Source organism: Crocodylus porosus, unplaced genomic scaffold (genome assembly GCF_001723895.1).
Source record: "Crocodylus porosus isolate Cpor-Errol unplaced genomic scaffold, CroPor_comp1, whole genome shotgun sequence".
Classification (NCBI taxonomy): domain Eukaryota; kingdom Metazoa; phylum Chordata; order Crocodylia; family Crocodylidae; genus Crocodylus; species Crocodylus porosus.
The window spans coordinates 9,607,710-9,631,268 of NW_017728942.1; the positions used below are offsets into that span (position 1 = coordinate 9,607,710).

Genomic DNA, 23,559 nt, shown 5'->3' on the forward strand with positions numbered 1-23,559 from the left:
GCAGCTGCCAGTACCAGAGCTACCGAGTTCGTGTCCTACCCAGGAACACCATGGCACTATCCGCCTGTGACACAAAGCGGTGGATGGGAAAGGGTGGAAATAAATGCAGTGTAACTGGGCTTTTAAAATGCCCCCATGCTTGTGAAGTGGAGGAGAAGGGAAGGACCTTTTCTCCCCCACCATTTCTTACATTGTTAACAGAAGTCAGGTACTGAAGACTGGAAGCCCTGCCGGTCTGGTAGAGCTGTCAAATGCCCTAGGATGTAATAACAGCAACAGAATGTTTTTAATGAAGCCTTAATATAATGAGCAGCTAAACTGCGTTAAAATACTGACCTAAAAAGCCATTTATTAAATAGTCCATCTTCTCAAGTGTCCTTGATTTTCAGGGACATCACTGATTTTTTTTTTTTTTTTGCATCAAACATTCTCCTTGTCCCAGCTCCATCTGGCAGCTATGGCCAGGGATTTAAACAGCAACAAATAATTGAAAGGAGCACTCGCGCACTAATTCTTAAAACACTCCTTTACCCAAACCATTTATAACTCAAGCTCTTCACCAAAGAGCCTTTGATCCCAGTCTTTTGTCCTCAATTTGTATGAGCTGCATTTCACACATGCAGCTTCAGGGATGTTCTAGAATTTAGCAGGGGATTCCCTATAAAGGTGAACTGCAGAGGTTTGCCAAAGATGTGCAAGTTTCCAAGTTTAATTACCGAGTGTCTATAACAATGAAAGAATATGCATCAGCCCAGATGTACAGAGGTGCATGATACGTGTGCAGAGTTTTTCCCTTTGGGAATACACATGCACTTTTGCCTGTAAATGCATGCACAGCTGTTTGTCTCCATAGCTTGGAGAATCTCAGCATGAATTACCATCTTATAAAGATGAGGGGAGATATGTTTGCGAAGGTGGAATCAGAGTTCGGGGTACAAAAATGGGCAGACAGTTGCATTCCTTCAAACAGGTTTGACATCTAGATTGTGGCTGACCAGAATTACCTCCAGGATGAGCAAATTATGACCACATTTAAGATTGTAATGGACCAGCAGTACTAGATTGATTAGTTCAAAATAAAAAGGTATAATGAAGCCTGATGATGAGAGGGGGAAATAATTTCATGGTTGACCCATGTAAAACCCTGCATATCACTATCTTCTGCATGTGCAGATTGGCTATGAGAATATACCGTTTCTTTTTGCTGACCTGATTTTTCATGGACGAGTGAGAAATCTGTAGGGCTCAGGACAGAAATTATGCATAAACTGGTATAAGTGATTGGAAACTGGTTCAAATTTGTAACACAACAGAAGTTCAGTGCCCGTAAACCACTTTCAGAATGGCCCAAACTGGTTTCAGATAAATCTGGATGGATTTAATATCAGACTTCACTGATTTAAATTGGTTTATTGGACTTCTGTCCCAGATCCCCTCCAGATTCAAGTTAACTCACAGTCCCCCAGCATCCCAGGATGCTTTGCACCTCCCCTGCAACCACCCTCCTTGCAAGGGGGGTGGGCTAGCATTGGTCCAAGCTGTCTGCTCCAGCCCAGCAAGGAGGTGTGCTCTAGCACCCCCCAGCTTTTGGCCTGGGCCACTGCAGGCATGTGGCTGCATTTCCAGAATCAAACGTGAATGTCTGTTCACTTGCTTATCGGTTCAGTCTACATAGCTTAGACTAACCTGCAAAGACTGAATTGATTCAATCTCAGGCTTTTTGACTGTCTGTACTTAGCCTAAGGGATATGTCCTCAAGCCTTTGAAGAATACATGACTATTGGCTCACTGATAAATGTAATCCTCAGTGTACCCTCAGACTGGGCTTGGCTTGGAGGAATTGACCAAAATGTACTGATAAATCTAACAATATATATTTCATGATATAGTGTCTTCCTGGGCTTTTCATTCCTCTGCTTCCTTCATATACCGTGTTTGTCTTGCTTGGGTTCTCATCAGCTTCCTCCCCCCTTCCCTTGTGTGTGTGTTTTTTTTTCTTTTTGCAGCTTGCCCCACTCTCAACTCTGTCAAAGGATCTCTACAAGGTATCTTAGGAGTTTTAAGCCTCAGTTGTGTTCGGCCATGAATGTGAAAACAGACTGATCCTGTCTATTCACTAACAAGCCTTGCTGTTGAGTAGCACTGTGGGGAGTACAGGGGTGCGGTAAGAATATGCATGTTAACCACTGTCAGGTTTTCAGATGCAACAGTAAAGAAAGCCACATCAGTACCTCTGTCCCCCTTTAATCTGTAAAGCAGCTCAGTCTCTCCATGGAGAAACCAAAATAACCAAGCCATAAACTTCGGGGCAAACATTAGCAAACACCCGGCACCATTGAGGCCCTTTGTCTTAGCATCATCTCTGGGCTGGCAGATCCAATGGATAATGTGGTCATCACTGCAACTTACATTTCACATATAAACATTATATTATTGTCTCTGATGCACATTTTAATGGGGTGGTAATTCCAGGATTCAGAGGTAGGTGACTCTGAGGCGGATCAGGCTCACCAGATGAACTCTTTAATCCTGCATCATAAAAGTGCATCCCCCAGCAGCCCTAAGCCAGAACAGCAGCCAGAACTGAGGTGCAGTAAATCATAAGTGAGGAACGAGGCAGGAACTTGCTCCTTTTCCTATTTATAATGAATTAGTTCTCTCCTTCTCCCCCCACTACATGCCCCCTTCAGCCCAGCCTGCTGTAAGTTCAGATAAACTAAAAAAAGAATTGCAATTGCAAGGCCTGAGCATATTAAAATCTGAAATGAGAAAGTGACTCAGAGAGCTGTAATGACAGATCGGGAAGAGCGATGAAGCTATGTGAAACCGCAGATGAGATGTCAAAGATGTCAGGGGAGAATCTTTGTAGACTGCCTGAAACCGGTCACCTCTGTGTAGTGCTTGAAGAATAGGGAGAGAAATGGAAATACTTAATTTTTAAAATTATTTTCCAACTTTCATGGTTCTTGCCTATGCAAGGACAAATTTCAGAGCAAAAGATAATGATCTTCCCACCTCCCCCTCCCCAAGCAATTACTGGACTGATTCCACTTCTTTGATGATTATATATTGCATCAAGTTGAAAAACTTGAATGTATTAAAACCCTCTTTTTTCAAAGAGACTTATGTGTGTGTGTGTGTGTGTGTGTGTGTGTGTGTATGTGTACACGCACACACACACACACACACACTTTTTCATTTTGGAGCTTTGAAAAAACATAATTCCAAGGGTATAGAGCAAGGCAGATTTGCACCTTTATAGACCAACTAAATCACAAATGTATAGCTTAAGTTTTGTAAGCAGAGGGCTTACTTCATCCGATGCTGAGAAGGGGCTGCATTACATCTAACTCACCTTGCCGATAAATGTTTTGTTCCCAGCTCCAGACTTTTAGCAAGAGATATTGAGGGCCAGAGTTTCAGAAGTGCATGTGCTCTGCTCCCTCTGCTCCCAAGAGAGAAAATTTGCAATTTTCTGCGTGGGATCCGTGGGTTTTGGTCTCTTTTGCAAATCCATCTTGGAAACTGTCTGCTCTTCAGTCACTCGCCTCTGGAAAATAGACCTGTGCACATTTTCTGCTAAGACAAAGAGACAATTTGGTGGCAGATGTTGGTAAAGGATCCAAATCCAAATGCAGTCGGGCTGTTGACTCATGCGTAGAGCCCTCTCCCTTCCTCGAATGCACTTGCCCTTGGAAGTAACAAAGAGCAGTCAGTTTTCAGGTAGACCACTTAAAAAAGTTTTTTCTTTCTAAATGTTTCTTAATTTACCTCTCTCTGTTCCAGGATTTGATATAATGGAGGCTTTTGGACTGGTGGAGAAGGAATATGCCTCCGTTAAAGGAGTGGCTATGGAACCGTATGTGTTCAGTGGCTCCCGGACTTACACTTTGTTCAGAGATACTCAGCTGACCCGGAGAACCAGGTAGCTTGGAGAGGTGGATGTGAACAGGGGAAGTTGCTCCATGAATTGTACAGCTGCCCATGCAAACGCACTTCAGACCATATCTGTCGCAGCAACTGCTCATTAGCTATGCGATGCACAAACGTTAGCGCTGGCCAGCAGCAATGACGGACGATTGACGGGTGAGGGCGGGTATTCATTGCAAACCCCCGATTGGCAATTGCCTAGTGCAGGAGCCCATTGTGTGGAGATTGAAAGTGGTATTGGAGAGTTTTTCTTTCCATGGGGGCTGTGTGTATGTGGTAACACATAAATTAACCCCTTAAATGGGCCTCTAAATGGGTTAGAAGATGCGGTCTCTCATGCAGGATTTAATTGCATGCAATGGGTTGATCAGAGCACTGAGTTTATGCAAGGCCATGCTCAGATTTTGTACATCTGTGGGGACTTAGCAGCCGGCTTTCCATCGCCCTTCTGTCCAGTATTATTAACTGCCTGGAGATAGCCTATGATAAACAGAGACTTCTGTTCAGTTCTCATCTGTTGGGCTGGAGACTTGCTTCTTTAACCCTCAACCCCATGACTGAAAAGATCAAACTTGGAGGCAACTGTCCCAACCGGAAACAAGATTGGCACAAGACCATATTTTAGACCCTTCTCCTAGTGTTCCTGGATTGGAGCCAGACAATTAATATTGTAAAGTGGCAATTTTGTGGTTGCTGTGAGTGGGCTGATTTTTATTGACGAGAAGTATTAACTAACGGTTTCACTGCGCTTGCTTTTCGATGAGCTCCTTTCCAAATCCCGAACGTCGTAACGGACAAGCTGTCATTCCATGCCCCCTCTGTGACCTTAATTGTATTTTATAGCACAGAAATCAGGGTAGATTTTGACTCTTAATATTCAGTCTTATTTTATTTCTAAGCCTAATTACTGTGGCACTGGGATCATTTTAATCTTATTTAAAGAAGCAAAGCTTCTTACAGTAAACAGAATGGAGGAGATTCAGAAGGCTCTTTGGTCTAAGTAGTCAGAAAATCATGGGCAAATCCTTTTGTTTAAGCAGGGGGGATGTCAGGCACACGAGTATAGCCTTCCAAGGACGTTATGTCTCGGAGAAAAGAGAAACAAGAACTTGATGCTAGTTCTGAGTCAGTGCTGAAAAGATGCACGATGAGTTGTGCATCTGTCCACGCAGATGTGTCCCATGCAGATTAAGAATGTGTTTCAGACTGCTAATTCTACCTACCTCGTTAAGTTTTAATCTGTAGCTCTTAAGTGACATTTGCATAAATGAAGTGTTTTCTCATAAGTTTGAAACAGCAATCTTGAAAAGAAAGCTGGACCCTGCCAGGAATCCACATCTGGATTTGCATTTTCAAGGTTTTTGTGTTTGAGCTCCAAGTTTTATACCTTGGGTGTAGGTGGCTGGCATGATGTTCATATGGGTCATGTTTTTTTGTTTGTAGAGGACTTTTAAGCATCTCTGTTAAGGCTCCCAGGTCTTTCACAGCTTCCTATGTCATGCATCCTTCAGTTGTTCTTCTTGACAAGGAGATTCATAGATTTTATAGATATTAGGGCTGGAAGGGACCTCGAAGATCAAGTCCAGCCCCCTGTGCTGGGGCAGAAAGTCAGCTGGGGTCAAAGGGTCCCAGCAAGATGAGATGTGGGTGGGTGGGACTCTTTCAGGACTCATCCAAGTTGCTTCATAAGCTGCTAGAGTGGTCTATATGGAAGGAGGAAGGGCTGCCTCTGCTGCCTCTTCAGCAAACCCTGAGCCAACTCAAGGAGTAACAGCTTGACGGGAACAACTGTGCCTGGATCTTCCTTGTGGCATTATGAAAAAAGCCATTGTGATGTCTTGAGCGCTGTGTTCAAAATCAAGCATCAAGACCCAAGAGGAGTATGCAAAATGTGGACGAAATACTCTAGTGGAGTAATTCCTTCAGTCTTAACAGAGTTGTGCTAAGAGAGGCTTTGGCCCTTGCTTTGATTCACATCAAGCCATTGTGCCTCTGAAGCCCACACCTCTCAGTTTTGCTCCCAGGCCGGTGGAAGGTTACCCCCTGACTCTCCGGTCTCTGGTAGACGTTACACTTAAGATACAATGGACAAGGTAACTGTGTCTTAAAGCGTAACCTGGCCATGCATTCAGGCAATTAATGGCATGGCAAAAAGCAAAACCAGTCATGATATTATTTTATTTTATTTAGTAAATTGTTTAATGTTCCAAGCGAAATCAGCCAAACCCATGAGTCATTCAAGAACATATGTGGCCCTACTACCAACAAATAACCTCCACCCCACCTGGGGTTTCAGGTGTTTCCAAATCATTTGGCGGACATCCTATGTGCAGGCCCAAGCCCGGCGGCTTGTGGTTCAGATGCCCCCGAGTTTTGCTTGCCCTCAGCCATACGGCCATGGGAGCAAGCTAGGGAGGAGTCTCCCATTTGTGGCTGGTTTCTCTCTCTCCTTAAAATGAATGTGTGTCTGGGTGGACCATACCCATCCCAGCTCTGGTGTGATCCCGATCCAGCCAGTGATCAGCCGATCACTGGCCAGCTCTGGGGGGTCGAACCGGCCCGTTGGGTCCTCAGAGCCAGATGACAATTAGCTGATTGTCAGCAGCTTTGCTGGTGCAAACAGAGCCTTGGATCATAATCCCAGGCTCCCTCTATACTGGCAAGTCGGGCATGATTAGGGCCCAATTCCTGATCCTAAAATGCCATGTTTTGTCATACACATGTAGCATGGCAGGAGGTGTGATTGGGATCACAGGGTCGATCCCATCACTCCTTTAAGTGAACATCTGTCAATGGCATCACGATCATAAACCACCGAAGCGTCTTCTCCTTATTTCCTTCCAGTGAAACGCGCCTTCCTGGGATCCCACCTGAGCACACCATCAGCTTCGTCCTCCGGCTCCTGCCAGAGACTCCTAAAGAGCCCTTTGCTGTGTGGCAGATAACAGACGAAGACTTCCAGCCTCTCCTTGGTGTTATACTTGACTGTAAGGTTTCACGTGGTGTAGATTAGGTTCAGGTATATGTATGCATTTTATAAGAGCAGCACCCCTGCCTTCATTAGTCATTTGGAAGTTTTTGTTGCGAAAAGGTGGTGTGCACCAAGCCTAGATGAGAAGCATTTGAGTAACATTTGAAAATGCTTCCCCATGTAATTAAAAAAAAAATCCTCCCTAAAACCCTGATTTCTTTTACACTCTTTTGTAATGCATTCTTGTACTATTATTTTCCTTTTATTGGTCTTACAACTTCTTATTGTGAAGTATGAAATATTTCAGCATGCTTAAGCGTATTGCTTTATTAATTTTTGCAACGTACTGTAGGTGAAATCAAATTCTCTTTTGATTCTAAGCTGTTATTTGTCCTATTTTCCCCTGTAGCCAGTAAGAAATCCTTGACCTATTTCAATCATGACTACAAGACTGATTTACAGGAAGTCATCTTTGACCAACAGGAAGTGAAGAAGATATTCTATGGGAGCTTTCATAAGGTCCTTATCAAGAGAGGGAGAGACTTAGCTCATTAACTCACAAGTGCAGGCTGAGAAAAAAAATGCAACCAGTATATATTATTCATTTTGAAAAGTGGTTATTAGCATGTGCTAAATCAATCAGTAACAATTACTGGAGTTGCGCTGTTAAGACATTTTGGGTCATCCCATATGAAAAATATGTATTTTCCACATAGTTTAAAAAAAAAAGAAAAAAGCTTGATCTACTTACATGTTTTAATATACGTGTGCGAGTATATAAAATATATTGCTACATTACAAACTTGGCTAATTTTCGCATTTAAAAGATAGTATCTGGTAGATGCATGAAACACTAGAGCAGTGGAATAAGTTTGGTATGGTGAACTGTGTTCTTCCCCCCCCACACCTTTTTTTAAATATGAAATTTTGCCAGTTTTGTACAATATATATATTTTATATATTTTCATATATACGTGTTGGTAAAGTTATAACCTCTCTCTGAAAAATATGTATTTTTCTCCCTGAGGGATGTGTGATAAATGCTACCGTGCTCCTTCAATTCATCCACTTTGATTTAATGTTGCCCCTGACTTGTTTCTCTGAACTGACTTATTCATTGCAATGCACGCTTCCCTTCTGGCTGCAGCCTGGTAGCTCCAGGGGTGCAGAGAAAAAGCATCACAGGAGAAGCTGTGTTAACCAAACAGTCCTTTCTTTTCTGGATACATAAACCCAAATCCACAAAGGCACCTAGGTGCCTGACTCCTAATGTAACATTGATTTCGAGGGGAATTTAGCCATCTCCTGAAGGTCCAGATACTTAACTGCCTTGAAGTCTTAGGTTGAAATGAAAAAATGAGGCTTGTTGGTGGAGAGCCATGGAGGGGCGCGTGGAAGAAATGGTGAGCAGCTCAGTGAGTTAGCTTGGAGCGTGACGTTGGGAGGTTTAAAAGCTTTCAGGGCAGTAACAAATTGGATTTGGCAATAAAGAGGGAGAAGTGCAGGAGAGAGCTGGGGGCAGTGCAGTAACTTATCTTTAACTCCTTGCACCGCCAGCCTCGGGCTTTCTGCGGGCGACTGCCTCATTCAGGTGTTTGGTTTCTGAATGTCTCCTGCAAGAGGTCAGAAAAGCACGTTCCTCTCCAGAGGTATCTGGGTTGTAGCTGCATTGGTCTAGAGGAAAAAGCAACCAGGACTCATGGTAGAGGTGATATCTTTTATTAGACCAACTCATTTTTTTTTGCAAAAAATATTCTTTAATTGCAAGCTTTCAGGCACAAATGCCCTTCATCAGGCATCAGAGAAAAGACTGTAAAAGTTCTCCTGGGTAGAAATGAAAATTCAGGTTTCATAGGAGAGTTGAAGGTGGTAAAATCGGTTTGGAAAAGTTCATTTTATATGCATATTAGCCTCAGAGAAATATGAATCCATCCTGCTTACCAACAAACAACTTCCAGGCAAACAGCCTATTCCAACTTTTCCTTGAGCCTAACCTGCATAACATGAACCGTTTCAAACAGGAGATTTTATTGCACCTTTAACTCTCCTAGGAAAGATGAACTTTCATTTCTACTCAGGAGCACTTTTGCAATCCTTTCTCCAACACCTGATGAAGGGTGGTTGTGCCCAAAAGCTTGCAATTAAAGAATTTTTTTTGTTGCAAAAATCAGGTTGGTCTAATAAAAGAGATCATCTCTACCATGGGTCCTGATTGCTTTTTCCTCTCCAGGATCACTACAGTGGCTTCCCCCCAGCTGCGGTCCAAGTCCTGCATGTTCTAATGAAAAGCCCCGTGCCTTCAGGAGAGAGCAAACCTGATTAAGGGAAGGGTCTGCACAATACCTGCAGTTTAGGCCCAAACTAAGCAGATGTAGTTCGCGGGATTACAGCAATGAAGCAGTGTTACTTTGGCCAAGAATACGCTGTCGGGGCTCCTGGCCTCTGCCCCTCGACCTGGGCTGACTGCTGATGCCCTGCAGGTAACGGCCGTTGTCCCATGGTGATGCATTCAATGACTGCTTTCCCGTGTCAGTCTGGAAGTCCCTCGTATGCTAGTGCCTTCTAAAGAGGACAGTCATGTTCTGTCTCACGTCTTTCCCTATGGCACTGGATAAACTGTTCAGGGTCCTGTTTCACTATACATCTTCCAGAGCTTAAAAAGCTCATTTGAATGTGTGTCTGCACTATAGTTTCTCAGTCCACTTTGATATGCATATAAGCATCCCCTTCTGCCCTGTGTTCCAGCATCTATGACCACGTGGTGTTTTAATATTACCTGTCTTTGCTGGTGGCAGCATCTTAAATCTAGTGTGGTCTACTAAAGGACAGGGTTCATTTTGGCCTTTGATCCTGTCTTAACTTCATCTCTCTCTATACTGAATTATTGTCAAAGGCAGTCTGTTTCAAGCTCCTGTGCTTAAACTTCCTGTGAGTTTTCCAGCTAACTGGACTTGACACAATTAGAAAATTTTTTTTTGGTGGAATATCATTGCTAGATCTAACGCGCTTGGTGCTGAGAGTGGGCAGATCGGTTTCTCTAGTAAATTGATTTATAAAAACAAGAAGAGTGAGACACCCGAACCCTAAACCGAGATTCAAAGACCCCAGTGCTGTGGGGTATCTAATCTAGCCTCATAGCTGGGATCCTTTCCCGACTGTGGACTGAACCAGAGCTGCAAATCCAGCCAGACCCATAAGTTGCATCTGGATTAAACTTGGATTCACTCCTGATTGCAAGTCTGGTCGGCAAGGCATTTTTGACCTTGTAGCCTGCCCAAACATCCCAAAGCTGTGCTGTGCCAACAGAGAAATGCAACGTTTGTACTGTAGTATAATTATCACAATGAAGGCATGGATTTCAGTCTCACTCCAAGCTGGAGTGTCGTCGGTGGCTTAAGTGTGTTTTGAAAGCAGAGACAAGTAGCGTGGATTTAAAGTCATATTCCATCTGGTTGGACGTGCTGTTTTGCTTATTACCTAAATGTGCTGAATGCTTTTTCACCTCCTTAAGTGTTTTGCTTTGTTTTGTGTCAAATATGCAGAGGGGAAAACCGTTCTTTTGCATCCCACTTCTCTATCAATGCCATTAATAATCACTTTGCAAGCAGAACAATAACTTGGAGTTGTAGAATAGCTCCAGGGGAATATAAAAGAGAGGCGTTGCATTCTCATGTCTGGCAGGAAATGAGGAATTTGTGTTACAATAAAGTTGTTTTCCAAGGCCCTGCAGAACGTGACTCATGGACTGCTAATGGGGTGTCCTGTCCTTACACCCTAAGGTTTCCAGTTAAAATCTGGACCAGGCTGACAGGGAGAGCAGAACTAGATGAAGTCAAAAGAAGGGGAAGAATTTCCCCTCTCACTTTTCTTTTTTAATTCAAAATTGAAAAATTTCAAGCTGGTTTTCAAAAAAAAAAAAAGTTATTTAAAAAAATTGTTCCTGAGATCTCGTCCCCCAATTTTTGGTGACATTTCAATATTTAAAAAATGGTGTTCACCTCTAATTGACTAAAAGCCATCTCTGTGTCCCCAGTGGCTCTTCAGTCTATAGGATCTCAGTGGATAAGTGCCCTCACCCCGCAAAACCAGCACCATGTACCAATCTCATTAGGCAGACCCAGGATGGGATTTATTCTGGAAGATGATGAGTAATTTAACATCACAGCCCTGGGGATGGTTTCTCCAGAGAATGGCTGCCTTGAGTTGTGAAGCGCTGGTTGTGCATCTTAGATACGTCAGCTATTAGAAGTAATTCTACGTTGCAGTGCTTCTCTACGTTTTTAGACTCGAGTCACTCCTTTTTTGACAACAGAAAAATAAGAGAGCTGTCCTTTGTTGCAACCCCCAAAACGACCACAGCAGGTCAGAATAGTTGTTCACACTATAGCTTCCTGTAGGAAGACTCTTGAGTTGATCTGGTGACCCATGTTTGCACACACAACAGTGCTAATACTGCGTAGCTCCCTGCAGCATCCCTGAGAGTATATCAAGGCACCCCAGTTGAGAATCACTGCTCTAGTGCTTTCCAGCCCAGATCCTTTGGGATCACTATAAACACCTGCCTCTGCCGGTAGACGTGTACGTGAAGTCTGCCAGGTACACGAGTCTTGAAGAAACCTTTGTTTTATTCTAACAAAACCTACCACCCCCAGTTGAGGTTCAACACGTCTCTCCTTGCCTGTTCTCCAGGTGCACATAGCTGTGAGCCATTTCAAGATCAAACTCTACCTGGACTGCAGGAAAATAGCGGAGAGAGCAGTCAATGCGGTGGGCAGCATCTCCACTGCGGGCTTTGTCATGCTGGGGAAACTCGCAAGGACCAGAGGACCGAGGAGCGGGTCGGCCACCGTAAGTCCAAGGCTTATTCGTTTTCAGGAGGATCTGTGGGTCCAAATTCAGCCGGATGGGGATAGGATGTTGGCCTCCCATCCCTCTGGTGCAGAGTGCCTTAGAGCACATCCGTGAAGCCAGGCAGTGTGTTCTCTCCCCTTTCCTTTTTTAGAGATTTAATGAGTTTTTCTTAATGCAGTGGCTTTCTCTCCTTTCTCCTTCTGGAAGTGCAGCCTTTGAGGTTTGGGACTAGCCATGGCGTGGAGTGCTTGAACTGCAAGGAAACAGCAGGCCTTTTGCTTGAAAATTGCCTCGTTTCGGAGGCAGAGGAAACTCTGATTCTGCCGTAATACGCAGAAGAGGCAGGACTGGAGGGCCAACTCCCACGGAGTAGCATCAGCCAGTAATGGGGATTGGAGAGCAGTACATGTGGATGTGTTTCCTTCGGTCTTGCTCCCAAGAAAGCCTTGTCGCTGGGTGCGTGCGTGGACGGCTGAAAAGCGGTGCGCAGCTTTCGAGGTTCACTGCCAGTTTAACCAAAGAGAAACCAGCTCAATGCCAAAAACCCCCCAAACCCTGGCTTGCTAGGGAGAGAGGAAGTAAGCACATGGACCCTGCAGCGGGCCCCAGGAAGGAGTGAATGGGCAAGCTTCAGTCCCATGGGGAAAAGCAACATTTAGAGACAAAAATGTGCCCTGGATCTGATTCACCCTTTCCTTGCACTTTGTGTTGCCCCTGACAGCAGTGTAAAGTGAGTAGAAAACCACTGCGAGATCATAGGACCACTTTGCTTTGTGCTGATCTAAACCCTTGTTTAAAGGGCTGGTCAGCAGTTGAACGATGCGCCTTCTCCACTTGGCTTGCAGCTGTAGAGCTAAGGATTTGCAGACCAGACAAGGTCAGCTGGTTGCAACTTCCCACACCTGAAGACAGCTCTGCATAAGCAATCTGGCCACAGGCACTACACGCAGGCTCAGCTAACTCAAGGGAGAAGCAGTCATTCAGCGTACCATGAAAAACGTACCTGACTCGAGTCAGCAGCATTCCCTGTGATGTGCAGGAGCAGACGGGTAACAAAACGGGGGGACACCGAGTCAAGCAGACCTCAGTTTGCACGCCAGAAAAAAAATGCTGCTGCAGTTTAGACTGGCAACAACCCCGTCAGATCTCTTCTTGGGAGTTAAAATTCCTGGCACTCGTCTTCGTTTCCCCTTTAGCAGCTTAGCTAACGAAGTCGAGCATTTGAGGAGCCACTAATGAACAGCTCACACCGTCTCCACTTCCATCATCCTTCAAGCCTAGTGAGGCTTCGCATCTACGGCCGCTCAGCTGCCCTTGGGAAGACAGAGTGCCTCATTATTGGTTATCATCCAGCCTTATTTCATTTGAGACGTCTTTAAATGCCAGTTGATCTACCGGGCTAATTTTATATCTATATGCTACATGTCACACTCCCTCCATTAGTCCCCTTTCTCATCGTTAAGTGCATGAGAGAAAAAAGCCTTGATTCAGGGAAAATGGCATTAAAAAAAAGCAGTCCGTCTTAAAATGCACCAGCTCCTTTTTTTTTTATTTAGTTTTCATGTGGCATTTGTCCCCCATGCTAATCAGAATAGAGGGATCTGGCAGCTGAAGGAGAGGAAGAAGAGGAGATTGGGGGGTGGGAAGTTGGAACATCTCCCAAGAATACCTGCTGCTTTTGCTCTCCTACCAATTTCCTTGAGTGGCAGCAAAGGAAAGGGTTGTTTTTGGGGTTTTTTTTTTTTTTTACATTTTGGCTGGCGCTGAAGCCAATTACTCGGAGCTTTGGGATTTGGGGAGCTGCTATTGAAGTGTGAATAAATCAGGAACGCAGCGCTATTGGCGTGGGCCTTGCCTGTCGTGTCGCTTTGCACAGCTCTTGACTCGGAGGCCCGAAGACGTCCCGGGTGCTCCTGCTAAGTGCTACATCGCTGTGCAGCTACATCTGGTCCAGGTGCAACTGAATGAGTGTATTGGTGTAAAGTGGAGGGGGGGACAAAATACATGAATGAATTCATAGGGGTTTCTCTTGCAGTCAGCTGCCACAGCATGCAGCCAAGAGCCGACATGCCTTTTCCCCCTAGCTCTCTCTGCGGGGTGGCAGGTAGAACGAGCTATTCTTCCCTTTGTTGTCTTAACGAGATTTGGTGTGAGCTCTTGCTAAGAGTGTAAAATAGTTTCTGCATTCAGTTTGCAACTGCTGTACTAGGGACCATCAAGATGTCCGTGCGGCCTCATGTTTTTTCTATACCTGTATTCTCATCGGGACCCCCGGCTTCAGCAATGCGGGGTGGTGGAATAGCTAGGCGTGCCTACATAGAAGTAGGTTTTGCAGCTTTTCTCATGAGTGTCATCTCCCTCTCTTTGCTCCACAGTTCCAGCTGCAGTCTTTGCAGATTGTGTGCAATGCTTTGTGGGCAGAGGATGACCCATGTTGTGAGCTCCCTGCACTGGTAAGACACAGAGGACCTCTCTGCTCACTGACATCCAACTGGGGAATTTATCACGTAGGACCAAGAAGGAAATGCTGGTGTTTTGAGGGGCTCAGGAGGTGATGATGTCCCCCTTGAGAAACTGAGGCCATGTAGTTACCAGCTTGAGACTCGTGTGTGCACATGCTTTGAATGCAGGGGAAAGGTGCACTTGGGCACACAGCCCCTAAGACAAGCTTGTTCTCTTTCTTCAGAGAGATGAAGAGACGTGTCCTGCCTTGGCTCCTGCCTGTACCTGCATGTCCAGTGTCCCAGGCCTGCCAGGTCCCCCTGGGCCTCCTGTAAGTTCAGATTTCCATGTTTGTCCCCAGAAACAACTATGCACAGCTCTGTGGTGCAATGCTTCTGGGGCACAGCATAGCCAGGGGCAAAGGGCAGGTGCTTCCAGCAGCCCAGGCACAGGGTGGGCATAGGAAAAGAAATCCAGTGCCACAAAGAAGCATGAACATAAGCAGTGAAAGATGGCATGTGCCACTGCAGGGCTTTGTTTTTTTTTCCCCCTCTCCCTTTTCTTGCGTGACCTGATTGAAGGGACACCCAGTCATTTTAGACCCTGCAGCTTTGGTGGGCAGGGATGTTTTGCCGTGATTGCGATTCCCACACCCAGCAAATACAGGACCAGACCAGAATGCCAGTCTGAAGTCTGAGCATCCCAGCTTTGGAGGGAGGAGAGATGGTAGCTGAAACAAAAAGATGTTGCTTAGATTTTGTATGTCCCCAGCGGCTCAGGGCTTCCTGGCATTGGGTCCAACCCCCTCTCTTACAGAGGAGCTTGTATACAGCAGCATACCATGGCCTAGCTTTGATTTCCTCTCTCACTGCCAAAGTGCAAACAGTAATCCGGCAGGGCAGTAATGGCAGCTGGGACCAGCAAGAGTGTTTCCCGATACCATGCTAATCCTCTTAGGGGAGGAAGGCCAGCTGCCCTCTTGGTCTGTCTACAGAGATCAGCTAGATAGGGAGCTTTGTGAAGACCTGAAATACAAAAAATCCTTATTCCCTTTTATTTGTGATTAAATGCACAGAACAGGGAACCTCTTATGGCTTTAGTGAAACCTCTGCTCTCTGAAGTGCACAAACCCACCAGGAGACCCCAGTAGAAAACCTGGTTCTGCACAAGCCCTCACAGGAACAATTAGATCTAGTTGCGTCACCTAAGGCTTTGCTGGTGGCCTGCAAAGCGTGTCACAGCCATGTGCAAAGGACAGGGACTTGGATGCAAGGAGCTTGTAACTAAGGCACTGAAGGGAGAGGAAAGTTGTCCCTTTCTGTCTCGCAGCCATTGCCAAAAAAACTAATAAACCACACACTCTGGATTTCAGGACCCACAGGTAGAGAGGGGAAATATTACAACTCTGGCTTTTCCTCTCACCCTTCAGGTACACCAAGTGCTTATAAAATCCTTTGGGGTGCAAATTCATAGACTCATAGATAATGAGGGTTGGAAGGATCCTCAGGAGGTCACATCTAGTCCAACCCCCTGCTCAAAACAGGACCAGCCCCAGCTACATCATCCCAGCCAAGGCTTTGTTGAGCGGGCCTTAGAAACCTCCAAGGATGGAGACTCCACCACCTCTCTGGCGAACCTGTCCCAGTGCTTCACCACCCTCCTAGTGAGAGGTTTTCCTAATATCCAGCCTCAACTTTCCTTGCTGTAACTTGCACTAACTTTGTGCCCCGTGACTGGCAGCTGTGGGAACCACTTGCATTTGCAAAACACGGTTGGATTTTTTTTCCCTGAGCAAACAGCAACAGACTCTAATCTCAAAGCTTCCTTCCCAATACAACAATACCCCAGAGATCCCATGCTATTAAAATACGTTAACAGTAATTGCTGCTATCCCAGCTAGTAGGTTTGGTTTAGCTTGTTCAGCTTTAAAAAAAAAAATACCAAAAAACGATGTGATCCAATGGTGAGGACAGTCTCATAGTTGAGAAGAAACAGCCAGATGGGAGTGCACAGCACGTTGCATTATCAGTGTACTGCTGCCTAGTTACAAGCTCACATTGCCTGGTCATTTTAGGTGATATCTATACCACGCACTTGTGGAGAGAGGCAGGTTTTATGAATATGGTTCTCATAGGGAACATGGTTATGAGATGTTTGCTCCCAGCAGCGTGAAACCCTGACTGACGTAATCGTTGCAAGAGCCCTGCCTCCCATGGTCCAAGTGATCCCAAACGAGTAAAGGGTGTGTGGATGCCTCCCACCTCAGACATATTCACTCCTCCTTAATGAGCTGCTTTTGACCAGAGATAGGCCCAGGTAACTGTGAATGAGCTTTAGGGAACAGCCCTCAGCAAAGCCTTCTGGTCAGACTGACAGCATCCAAATCCATTGCAGTTTACAATCAAGAACAGAAACTTTCAGATTAAGATGTCAGTCGTTCAATGCATTGGAGAGGATTATTTTCCCCCCAGGCCAGGGGCTGTTGGAGATGCGTAGCTAAGCATCCGTGGATTCAGTTCCCTCCCGCCCTGTGTTCGACCGAAGAGGATGTTCAGTAGAAGTGCCTGCTCTTGAGTGTTTGCGAGTAGGAGCCTGTGCTTCATCCTCGTCTTGCTGCAACGGTCTGAAATGGAGATGAATCCACTCCGCCTCATGAGAGGCACTTTCAAAACAAAGAGTAGAGTTTCATTATCGTCAGGAAATGTTTCCTGGTATTCCTGGGTCTTTATTTTCTTGTTCAAGGTTACTGAATATGTTCCAAGGCCAGCGGCCTGATGCTGGTCTCATGGCATTGAGTGATGCGGTTTGTAATCACTACCTGCTTGTTATAGTTTGAGCCACTTGCAGTGGGTCACTGGGGAGCCTATAGTCCTGGGGGTCGTATGGGGCAGGAAGGTTGCAGGCAGGGGCTGTATGCAAGGAGCTTTCCCCAGTTGCATGTGAACCCTAACAGCCTTCATGACCAGTTTGCTCTGCAAACCCATTCCTGGGCTTCAAGGTGCACTGCAGGACAGAGAGTATTTGGCAGTAACCACAGTCTTGTGCTTTCTCTCATATGGGCAGGGCAGTCCGGGGCGGAGAGGACCTCAAGGGGAGCAGGGGCAACCAGGCCCCAAGGTGAGCGATGCCCTTCAACACGACCTGGGCTTTGGATTTTCTTTCATGTGACTTGAAGTTGAGAGGCCCATCCTGAAACCTGCTCTCCACTACAGCTGTGTCTGCATGCCCCAGGTCCAGGGTTAAGCTGACACTGCTGACTCAGGAGATAGCCGCCTCGCTGCAGCCGGCCGCGTAGAACAGGATCGGCGCCTTTTAAAAACCAGACGTGGAGAATCTCTGTAATTAGATGGAGGATGAACAATTTGTTATCCCATGCTGAGGGCCAACAGGCTTCTCTTTGCCATGGAATATGGATTAAGACAGGATGCCTGCTCGAAGACTCTTGCAGGCGTTTAGTTGCATTGGGGAAGTAAATTAACCTGATCAGTGACTGTTTAGGAAAGCAGCCTTGCTGCATCAGAAAGCGTTCATCCTTCTCCTGTTCTTCCTGCTGTCTTCTTTGATTTGGTATCTGCTGTGGTGTCAGGTATCTGAGTCGGTATTGCTGCACTACAGCAAAAATCCCAGTAACAGGTTAAATCTCTGCTGCAGAATAGCCGAGATGAGCACGGAATAAGTGTCAGCGTGTTATAGATCCATAGATGCTCAGAGAAGTAGGACTGGAAGGGACCTCCAGAGGTCCTCTAGTCCAGCCTCTTGCCTGAGACAGGATCACTGCTATCCGTGCTGCTTTCCCCTTTGCAAGCTGACCGTATAGTTATAGAGCTAGTCAATGAAAAACGGATGCAATTTTCAGCTAAGGTTCACCCCCTCCTCCTTTATGACAAACTCGAATCATTAGATTAACTTGCTGTATGGCTGGGCTGTGCCTGCACCTCTGCAAATCAGGGGGAGTTTTGCCTTTGACTTCCGAGGCAGCCGAATAAACACCTTGGACTTCAAATTCAAAGGTGGTAGAGCTGAGCACGTGATGAGTTGGCAGTCATGGGCTCTTCCCTTTTGCCATAGCTGCTCTGTGCAGCTGGAAGGCACAAATATGCCTTCCTTTCCTGTGTCATATCTTTGCTTTTAGGGTGAGCCAGGCCCCCCCGGACAGGTCGGCCCCCAGGGTCCTGGTGGACAGCAAGGCTCTCCGGGATCTCAAGGAATCACTGTGCAAGGTCCAGTGGTACGTGAGCGCTTATGGCTTTCTCCGTCTCTTTGTGCTATGCAGTACCTTAGTGGGTTTTCTAAAGAGACAGGGTGACAAGAACACCTGAAGCCTGTCTACATCAGGGCCCACAACCTCGTTGCTAGCAGCTGCCATAGGAGCTCTAGTTTTTCTCATATTGGCAAAACACTCGATTGAATTATTTGGGGTGAAGTCTATTCTGACCTGGAGGTTCCCTTCAAGCAGAAGACCCCAACAAGGGTGATTGTGCAGTGACCATGCTTAGACAAGGCAGCGGCTGGAGATCTGTGGCATACCTCCCACCTTTGGGCATACACATTGCATACGCTCCTGCCTGCCTTGCTACGAGGCCCAGACGAAATTCAGAGGTATGGAGATTGTGGTGGTACCCCAGTGGGCAGAAGTCACTTTGAAGGGTGCAGGGAGGTTTCTTGGGCTGTTGCAATGAGTCGCCCAGAGCAGGGAAGAAAGTGGCAGAGTCTATGTAATTATTTTGCTGTATTTTGATTGAAGGGACCACCAGGGATCAAAGGGGAGAAAGGAGACGCAGGAATCCCAGGCATGCAGGTAATACTGGAAGATGCTCCTTTGAATCATCTCAAGGATGGATCCACTGGCTCTCCTGCTGGATGTTATCAGCAAGGGGGTTTGCTTTCCTTACTGCCCTCTCTGCTTTGCTTTGAAACCCCACGAGAATAAAAATACCTTCTACTGGTATTGACCCCACTCAGTCAAACCCATGCCAGGGCTGTGCCAGTGCAAATGTGCCCTGTGCTTGGCAAGTATTATGCCCATTTCACAGAGGGACAAACTCATTATGGATACTCGGCTTTGGTGAGACTGAGTTCAGAATGGCTCTGAGCAGTCTAGCCCCATGCTCAAACAGGTCAAAGGACATGCAGCTGGACCCATACAATGCTTGGCTACTGAAGTGTCTGATGCGATGAAGGGAGAAAAGGAAGCTTTGTCCTTAACGGCAGTGAAAGACCCCAGGCACCTAAAAACAGAAGGCGTGTTTCAGCAACATATCCTGTATGCCCATACCCCATTGCCCTCCTTGTCCTTATATCCCAGTGCAGATCCGTAATGGTGGAAGTAGGAGCTGGACACCAGACCTGACTAGCTGCTCTCTTACAGGGTATTCCTGGTGTCCAGGGAGCTCCGGGCAGAGACGGCCTTCAGGGAGCAAAGGTAAAACACACAGCCCTGAGCTTCAGGTGCAGGTACCAAAAAGTCAGTGAACAGGAATGGCTTTGCACCCCTGAAACCTGATCTACTTCTTGGTGCCAAAATATGGACTTAGGAGCCCAAACTGAGGCCAAGCTTTTGGATCTGGGGCATATGCAACAGTTCCTGGAAATTGCTCCTGGGTGCGATGCTGGGGAGACACCTGCCAATGACCCCACACCTTGGAAAGAGCCCTGGAGGCCTGGTCTTTTCCTAGGTTCTTGGGGGAAGCCTGGTCCCTTTGCTGTCACCCAGTCCCTGGATGTTTTTTCTCCTTCCTGATCGTGTTTGTACCTGGCAGGCTCTCGGGTGGGTGGATTGCTTCCCCAGTATGGGGCGAGCTTTCTTCCATCGGGTGGCTACAGCATCCTTGTTCCTTTGGGTCTCCTCTCCTGCAAGCTCTTGTTCAGTGGCCTCTGGAGTTAGTTGGTGCAAGTCCGTGTCCTCTGCTCCCAGCACAGCTGTTCACCCCCATTTGTTAAACACACTATTGCCTTTGCAGGGGGTGAGAGGACTGGAGGGCACAGCTGGGCCTCCGGGACCACCCGGACCAAGGGTAAGAGCGCACGCTGAGTCCAACACATAGAAGCGAAGCTTGTCCGAACAACAGGAGCTTCTGCTGGTTCCCTCTGACCCGAGTCCTCACGGGGTTGGAGCTGGGGCTCTGCACAGATCCCTTCCACTTCACAACCCCCTGGGAGTGAGGAATTGCATCCTGAAGGCACATGTAGGAAGCAGAGGAAGTGTTGGTCTGCACCACCTCCAAACTGTGCCAGGGAGCTCTGCAGGAAACCACAGCACATTAGTTGCCCTTGGCATGGCATTGGGTCCATGCCAGCCAGCCTAGGACGGATGCCTTGTTGGTTCCCATCCAGCGGAGCGACACTGCTTCTGCTTCACCTTCACTGCTGCCCTCACTCACGTGGTCCCAAGATGTGCCCCGTCTCATGTTGGGGGCAGGTGGCAAAAATGGGTTCCCAAGGCTTGCTGGAGTGCTTCGCACAGAGAATCTCCTTTTAGCCAACAAGATAGCCAAGTTCAAGTGGAACTGGACACATGCAATCAGGATCCGTGCATCCAAGCATGATAGCATGGCAGCTTTCAGATTGGGGCTCCCTGGGCCTCTGAATACTGAAAGCTGGAATAGATGGATCAGTTGGGATAGGCCCTGCGTACACACTCCTTTCCTTTATCACCCCCTTTCTGCCACCCTGAGAGGCTTGGGCAGGGCTGGGTGGGCCTGTGGGCTGACCTAGTCTGGCATCTCTTATGTAATTACATTGAAAACTCTTATGTCCCAGAGGCCTCATAGTTGTTAGGCACCAGCCACTGGAATCCAACCAAAATTATGAAGAGGAATAGCGAATTCCTGGTGGCTGTTTTAAAATATAATCCTATCCATTGCAGAGAGACACATTGTGTAAGGCAGGCAGGCTTTTTTTCTGTTAAAAAAACCAAAAAAACCAAAAAAAATCATCATTACTAATGACGTTGCTCTGAAGAGGGAAGTGCAGTACTAATAAGAGAGAAAGGGGAGGCACGAGCAGTCCAAAAAAAATAAAAATGCTCTGGGCTAAGACTAAAATAATCTGAATATGTAATGAAAAAGCTAAAACCTGAAGGGTAAAAAAAAATAAAATAAAAAAAATAAATCCAACCCACACTGCAGTTGGGCACAACTCAGATCTTTTTGCTTGACCATAATTGAGATGGTAATGGGAAATGATATGAACATGACTCACACATGATTTACTCTTACAACGGCACTCATAGCTGGATGCTGCACTGACATGAACCCTAAGGGTGCAGTGCCCTTGCCCGAGCCCTCGAAACTAAATGTACTGGTGTCCTCAGAGTCCCAGTGGGGAGGAGGTGGGCTGGGCAGAGGCACAAACAGCAGAGGAAGAAAGTTTGGAAGGAACTGGCCATCTCTGTAGCTGCATCTCAAAACTAACGTCTGCAGGGTTTCCAAGGCATGGCAGGCTCTCGTGGCGGCGGTGGAGAGAAAGGACCTCCAGGGGACGTTGGACCAACTGTAAGTTTCTTCCATGTTCATAGCTCTCTCGAGTGCTTAATGAGACTTGTAGCATAAGCAGAAGTGAATGGTAGCAAAGTGCATTGCCATAACTGATCATCTTTGGAGTATGAAAGCATTCAGAAAAATCAGACCCAGTAAAAAAATTAATAAATAAATAAATAAAACAGGCTCTCACCTGGGAGCTGGCTTGTAAAACCTGTGTGCAAAATGTTCTGTAGCTGTTCTCTGGAGTCTGACAAAGCGAAGTACTAAATAGACTTTCTATCATTCAATTGACTTTATATTTTTATTTTTCACCGTCTCCCACATTTTCTTAAGAAGTGTTGATTTTTGCTTCCTGTTCTCTGCAGGGGCTGCCCGGTCCCAAAGGAGAAAGGGGCGAGAAGGTGAGTGCACCTTCTGGAGCTCTCTGCAACATGCACTTCTGGTGCTGTGCACAGTACTGGAGAGGACACCCGTGACACTTGCGATTCAGCTGCTGTGAAGCTGAACCACCTCGTTTGCCTATGGCCTCTTGGCTTTCCATTTCCCTGAGACATTTGCTCTGGGTGAAACTGCTATAATTGTGCAACAGTCAGACAAGGGCTAGTCTCCATAGGAGTGAAATAAATTAAAAAAAAAATTAAGCTTTTTTACCGGGGAGGGGAGTTGATTATAATAATCAGCTAATTCATAACTCCACCTTGGGGGCTGGGTAGACATCTCCATTGAAATCAGTGAATTTCCATCAGTTGAGAAGCTGATCTTGTACATCAAGAGGGGACTTCTCCCTTGTGCCTTAGGGAGCTTTAGATACCCAGTGGGCATCTCTACACGTGTACAGTTACTGAGCAGTGCAAGCACATGTCTACATGTGCACACCCATACAGTGCAGTAACTATGATGACTTATGCTGAGTTAGGTGTAAATTTGCTACCCGCATGATGCAGATAGCAAATTTATGCCCACTTAGTTACTGCACAGTAAGGCATGTGTAGATGCCCTACTGTGCAGTAACACTGTGTGTGTGCTCCGACTTGGGAGTAACTTTGCTCTCAAGTTGGAGCAGGCACAGTGTTACTGCACAGTGATGCCAGTCTAAAAACTGCAGTAAATTACTGCGCAGTAAATGCATGTGTAGACACGGCTAGAGTGATTTGAATCTAGTCCCAGATTCATGATCAACTGAAGTGATCTGGGAACCTGTATCTCTGTGAAAGGGAAAGGGGGGGGGGGATTCATCTTCCAAGTCACTTAGCTGCTTTTGAAACATTTACCCTTTGCTGCTTGACCTGGGTGCTTCCAGGTTGTACAGGGCACCAGTGTAACCATGTACGTCTTGCCCGGGCCCATAAATAGTCAGCTGATGAAACACGTATAAAAACCAGCAAAATGCAAACCATGTCTGTAACTGAAGTAAATGTAGAGCTTGGCATGGACATGTCTCCTCCTTCAGGATGTGACCAAGAGTCCATTGAGGTCAAAACACTGTGATTTAGGCTCTTAGAAACCCCCTCAATACTCTTACCTCTTTGAAGATGTCTTTAAGACCAGAGGTAGAGCTTTTCTGTCTCAGGTTAGTACCTGATCAGGTGTGGGGCATGCGGGGAGGAGATGAGGTGGGGTAGTCTTCTTTTACAGCTTTTTCCTTTTTGATGAGGTTGCTCTTTTTTTCCCCCTGGGCACCGTGCCCGGGTTTTGTTTAATTTTGTGTAAGACTGCACATTGATCCAGCCAGAGATGGATGTTTTATAAATGGGATTGGAAGGATTCAATTTTGATCTAGTTATGAATTTTTATGGACAGTGCCCATGTTTATTTCCAAGTTTTTCTTTTTTTTTCTTTTTTAAATCACTTTTGCTCCTGCTCTACAGAAACTTTTTTTTTTTT

At 46.2% G+C, this 23,559-nt stretch overlaps 1 protein-coding gene and 1 long non-coding RNA gene across 4 annotated transcripts in view; one reads left to right on the top strand and one right to left on the bottom strand.

Moving 5' to 3' along the window:
- COL20A1 (collagen type XX alpha 1 chain) overlaps positions 1 to 23,559 on the top strand; it is a 79,433-nt gene that overhangs the window by 45,719 nt on the left and 10,155 nt on the right. For 2 of the 3 annotated variants that reach the window (XM_019548259.1, XM_019548261.1), the window contains exons 20-33: positions 2,007 to 2,045; positions 3,787 to 3,925; positions 6,775 to 6,917; positions 7,311 to 7,420; positions 11,591 to 11,749; positions 14,128 to 14,205; positions 14,439 to 14,525; positions 17,258 to 17,311; positions 18,327 to 18,422; positions 18,939 to 18,992; positions 19,563 to 19,616; positions 20,155 to 20,208; positions 21,616 to 21,687; positions 22,041 to 22,076. In XM_019548259.1, coding sequence (XP_019403804.1) covers positions 2,007 to 2,045; positions 3,787 to 3,925; positions 6,775 to 6,917; positions 7,311 to 7,420; positions 11,591 to 11,749; positions 14,128 to 14,205; positions 14,439 to 14,525; positions 17,258 to 17,311; positions 18,327 to 18,422; positions 18,939 to 18,992; positions 19,563 to 19,616; positions 20,155 to 20,208; positions 21,616 to 21,687; positions 22,041 to 22,076 — 1,175 coding nt within the window. The remainder of the gene's footprint in view (positions 1 to 2,006; positions 2,046 to 3,786; positions 3,926 to 6,774; positions 6,918 to 7,310; positions 7,421 to 11,590; positions 11,750 to 14,127; positions 14,206 to 14,438; positions 14,526 to 17,257; positions 17,312 to 18,326; positions 18,423 to 18,938; positions 18,993 to 19,562; positions 19,617 to 20,154; positions 20,209 to 21,615; positions 21,688 to 22,040; positions 22,077 to 23,559) is intronic. The other variant, XM_019548260.1, reaches the window with a different exon arrangement.
- Positions 18,999 to 23,559, bottom strand: part of LOC109318844 — a 9,537-nt gene continuing 4,976 nt past the window's right edge. Inside the window, exons 2-3 of the long non-coding RNA XR_002103333.1 lie at positions 21,443 to 21,449; positions 18,999 to 19,265 (exon numbers count right to left, since the gene is read on the bottom strand). This is a non-coding gene — a long non-coding RNA (uncharacterized LOC109318844). The remainder of the gene's footprint in view (positions 19,266 to 21,442; positions 21,450 to 23,559) is intronic.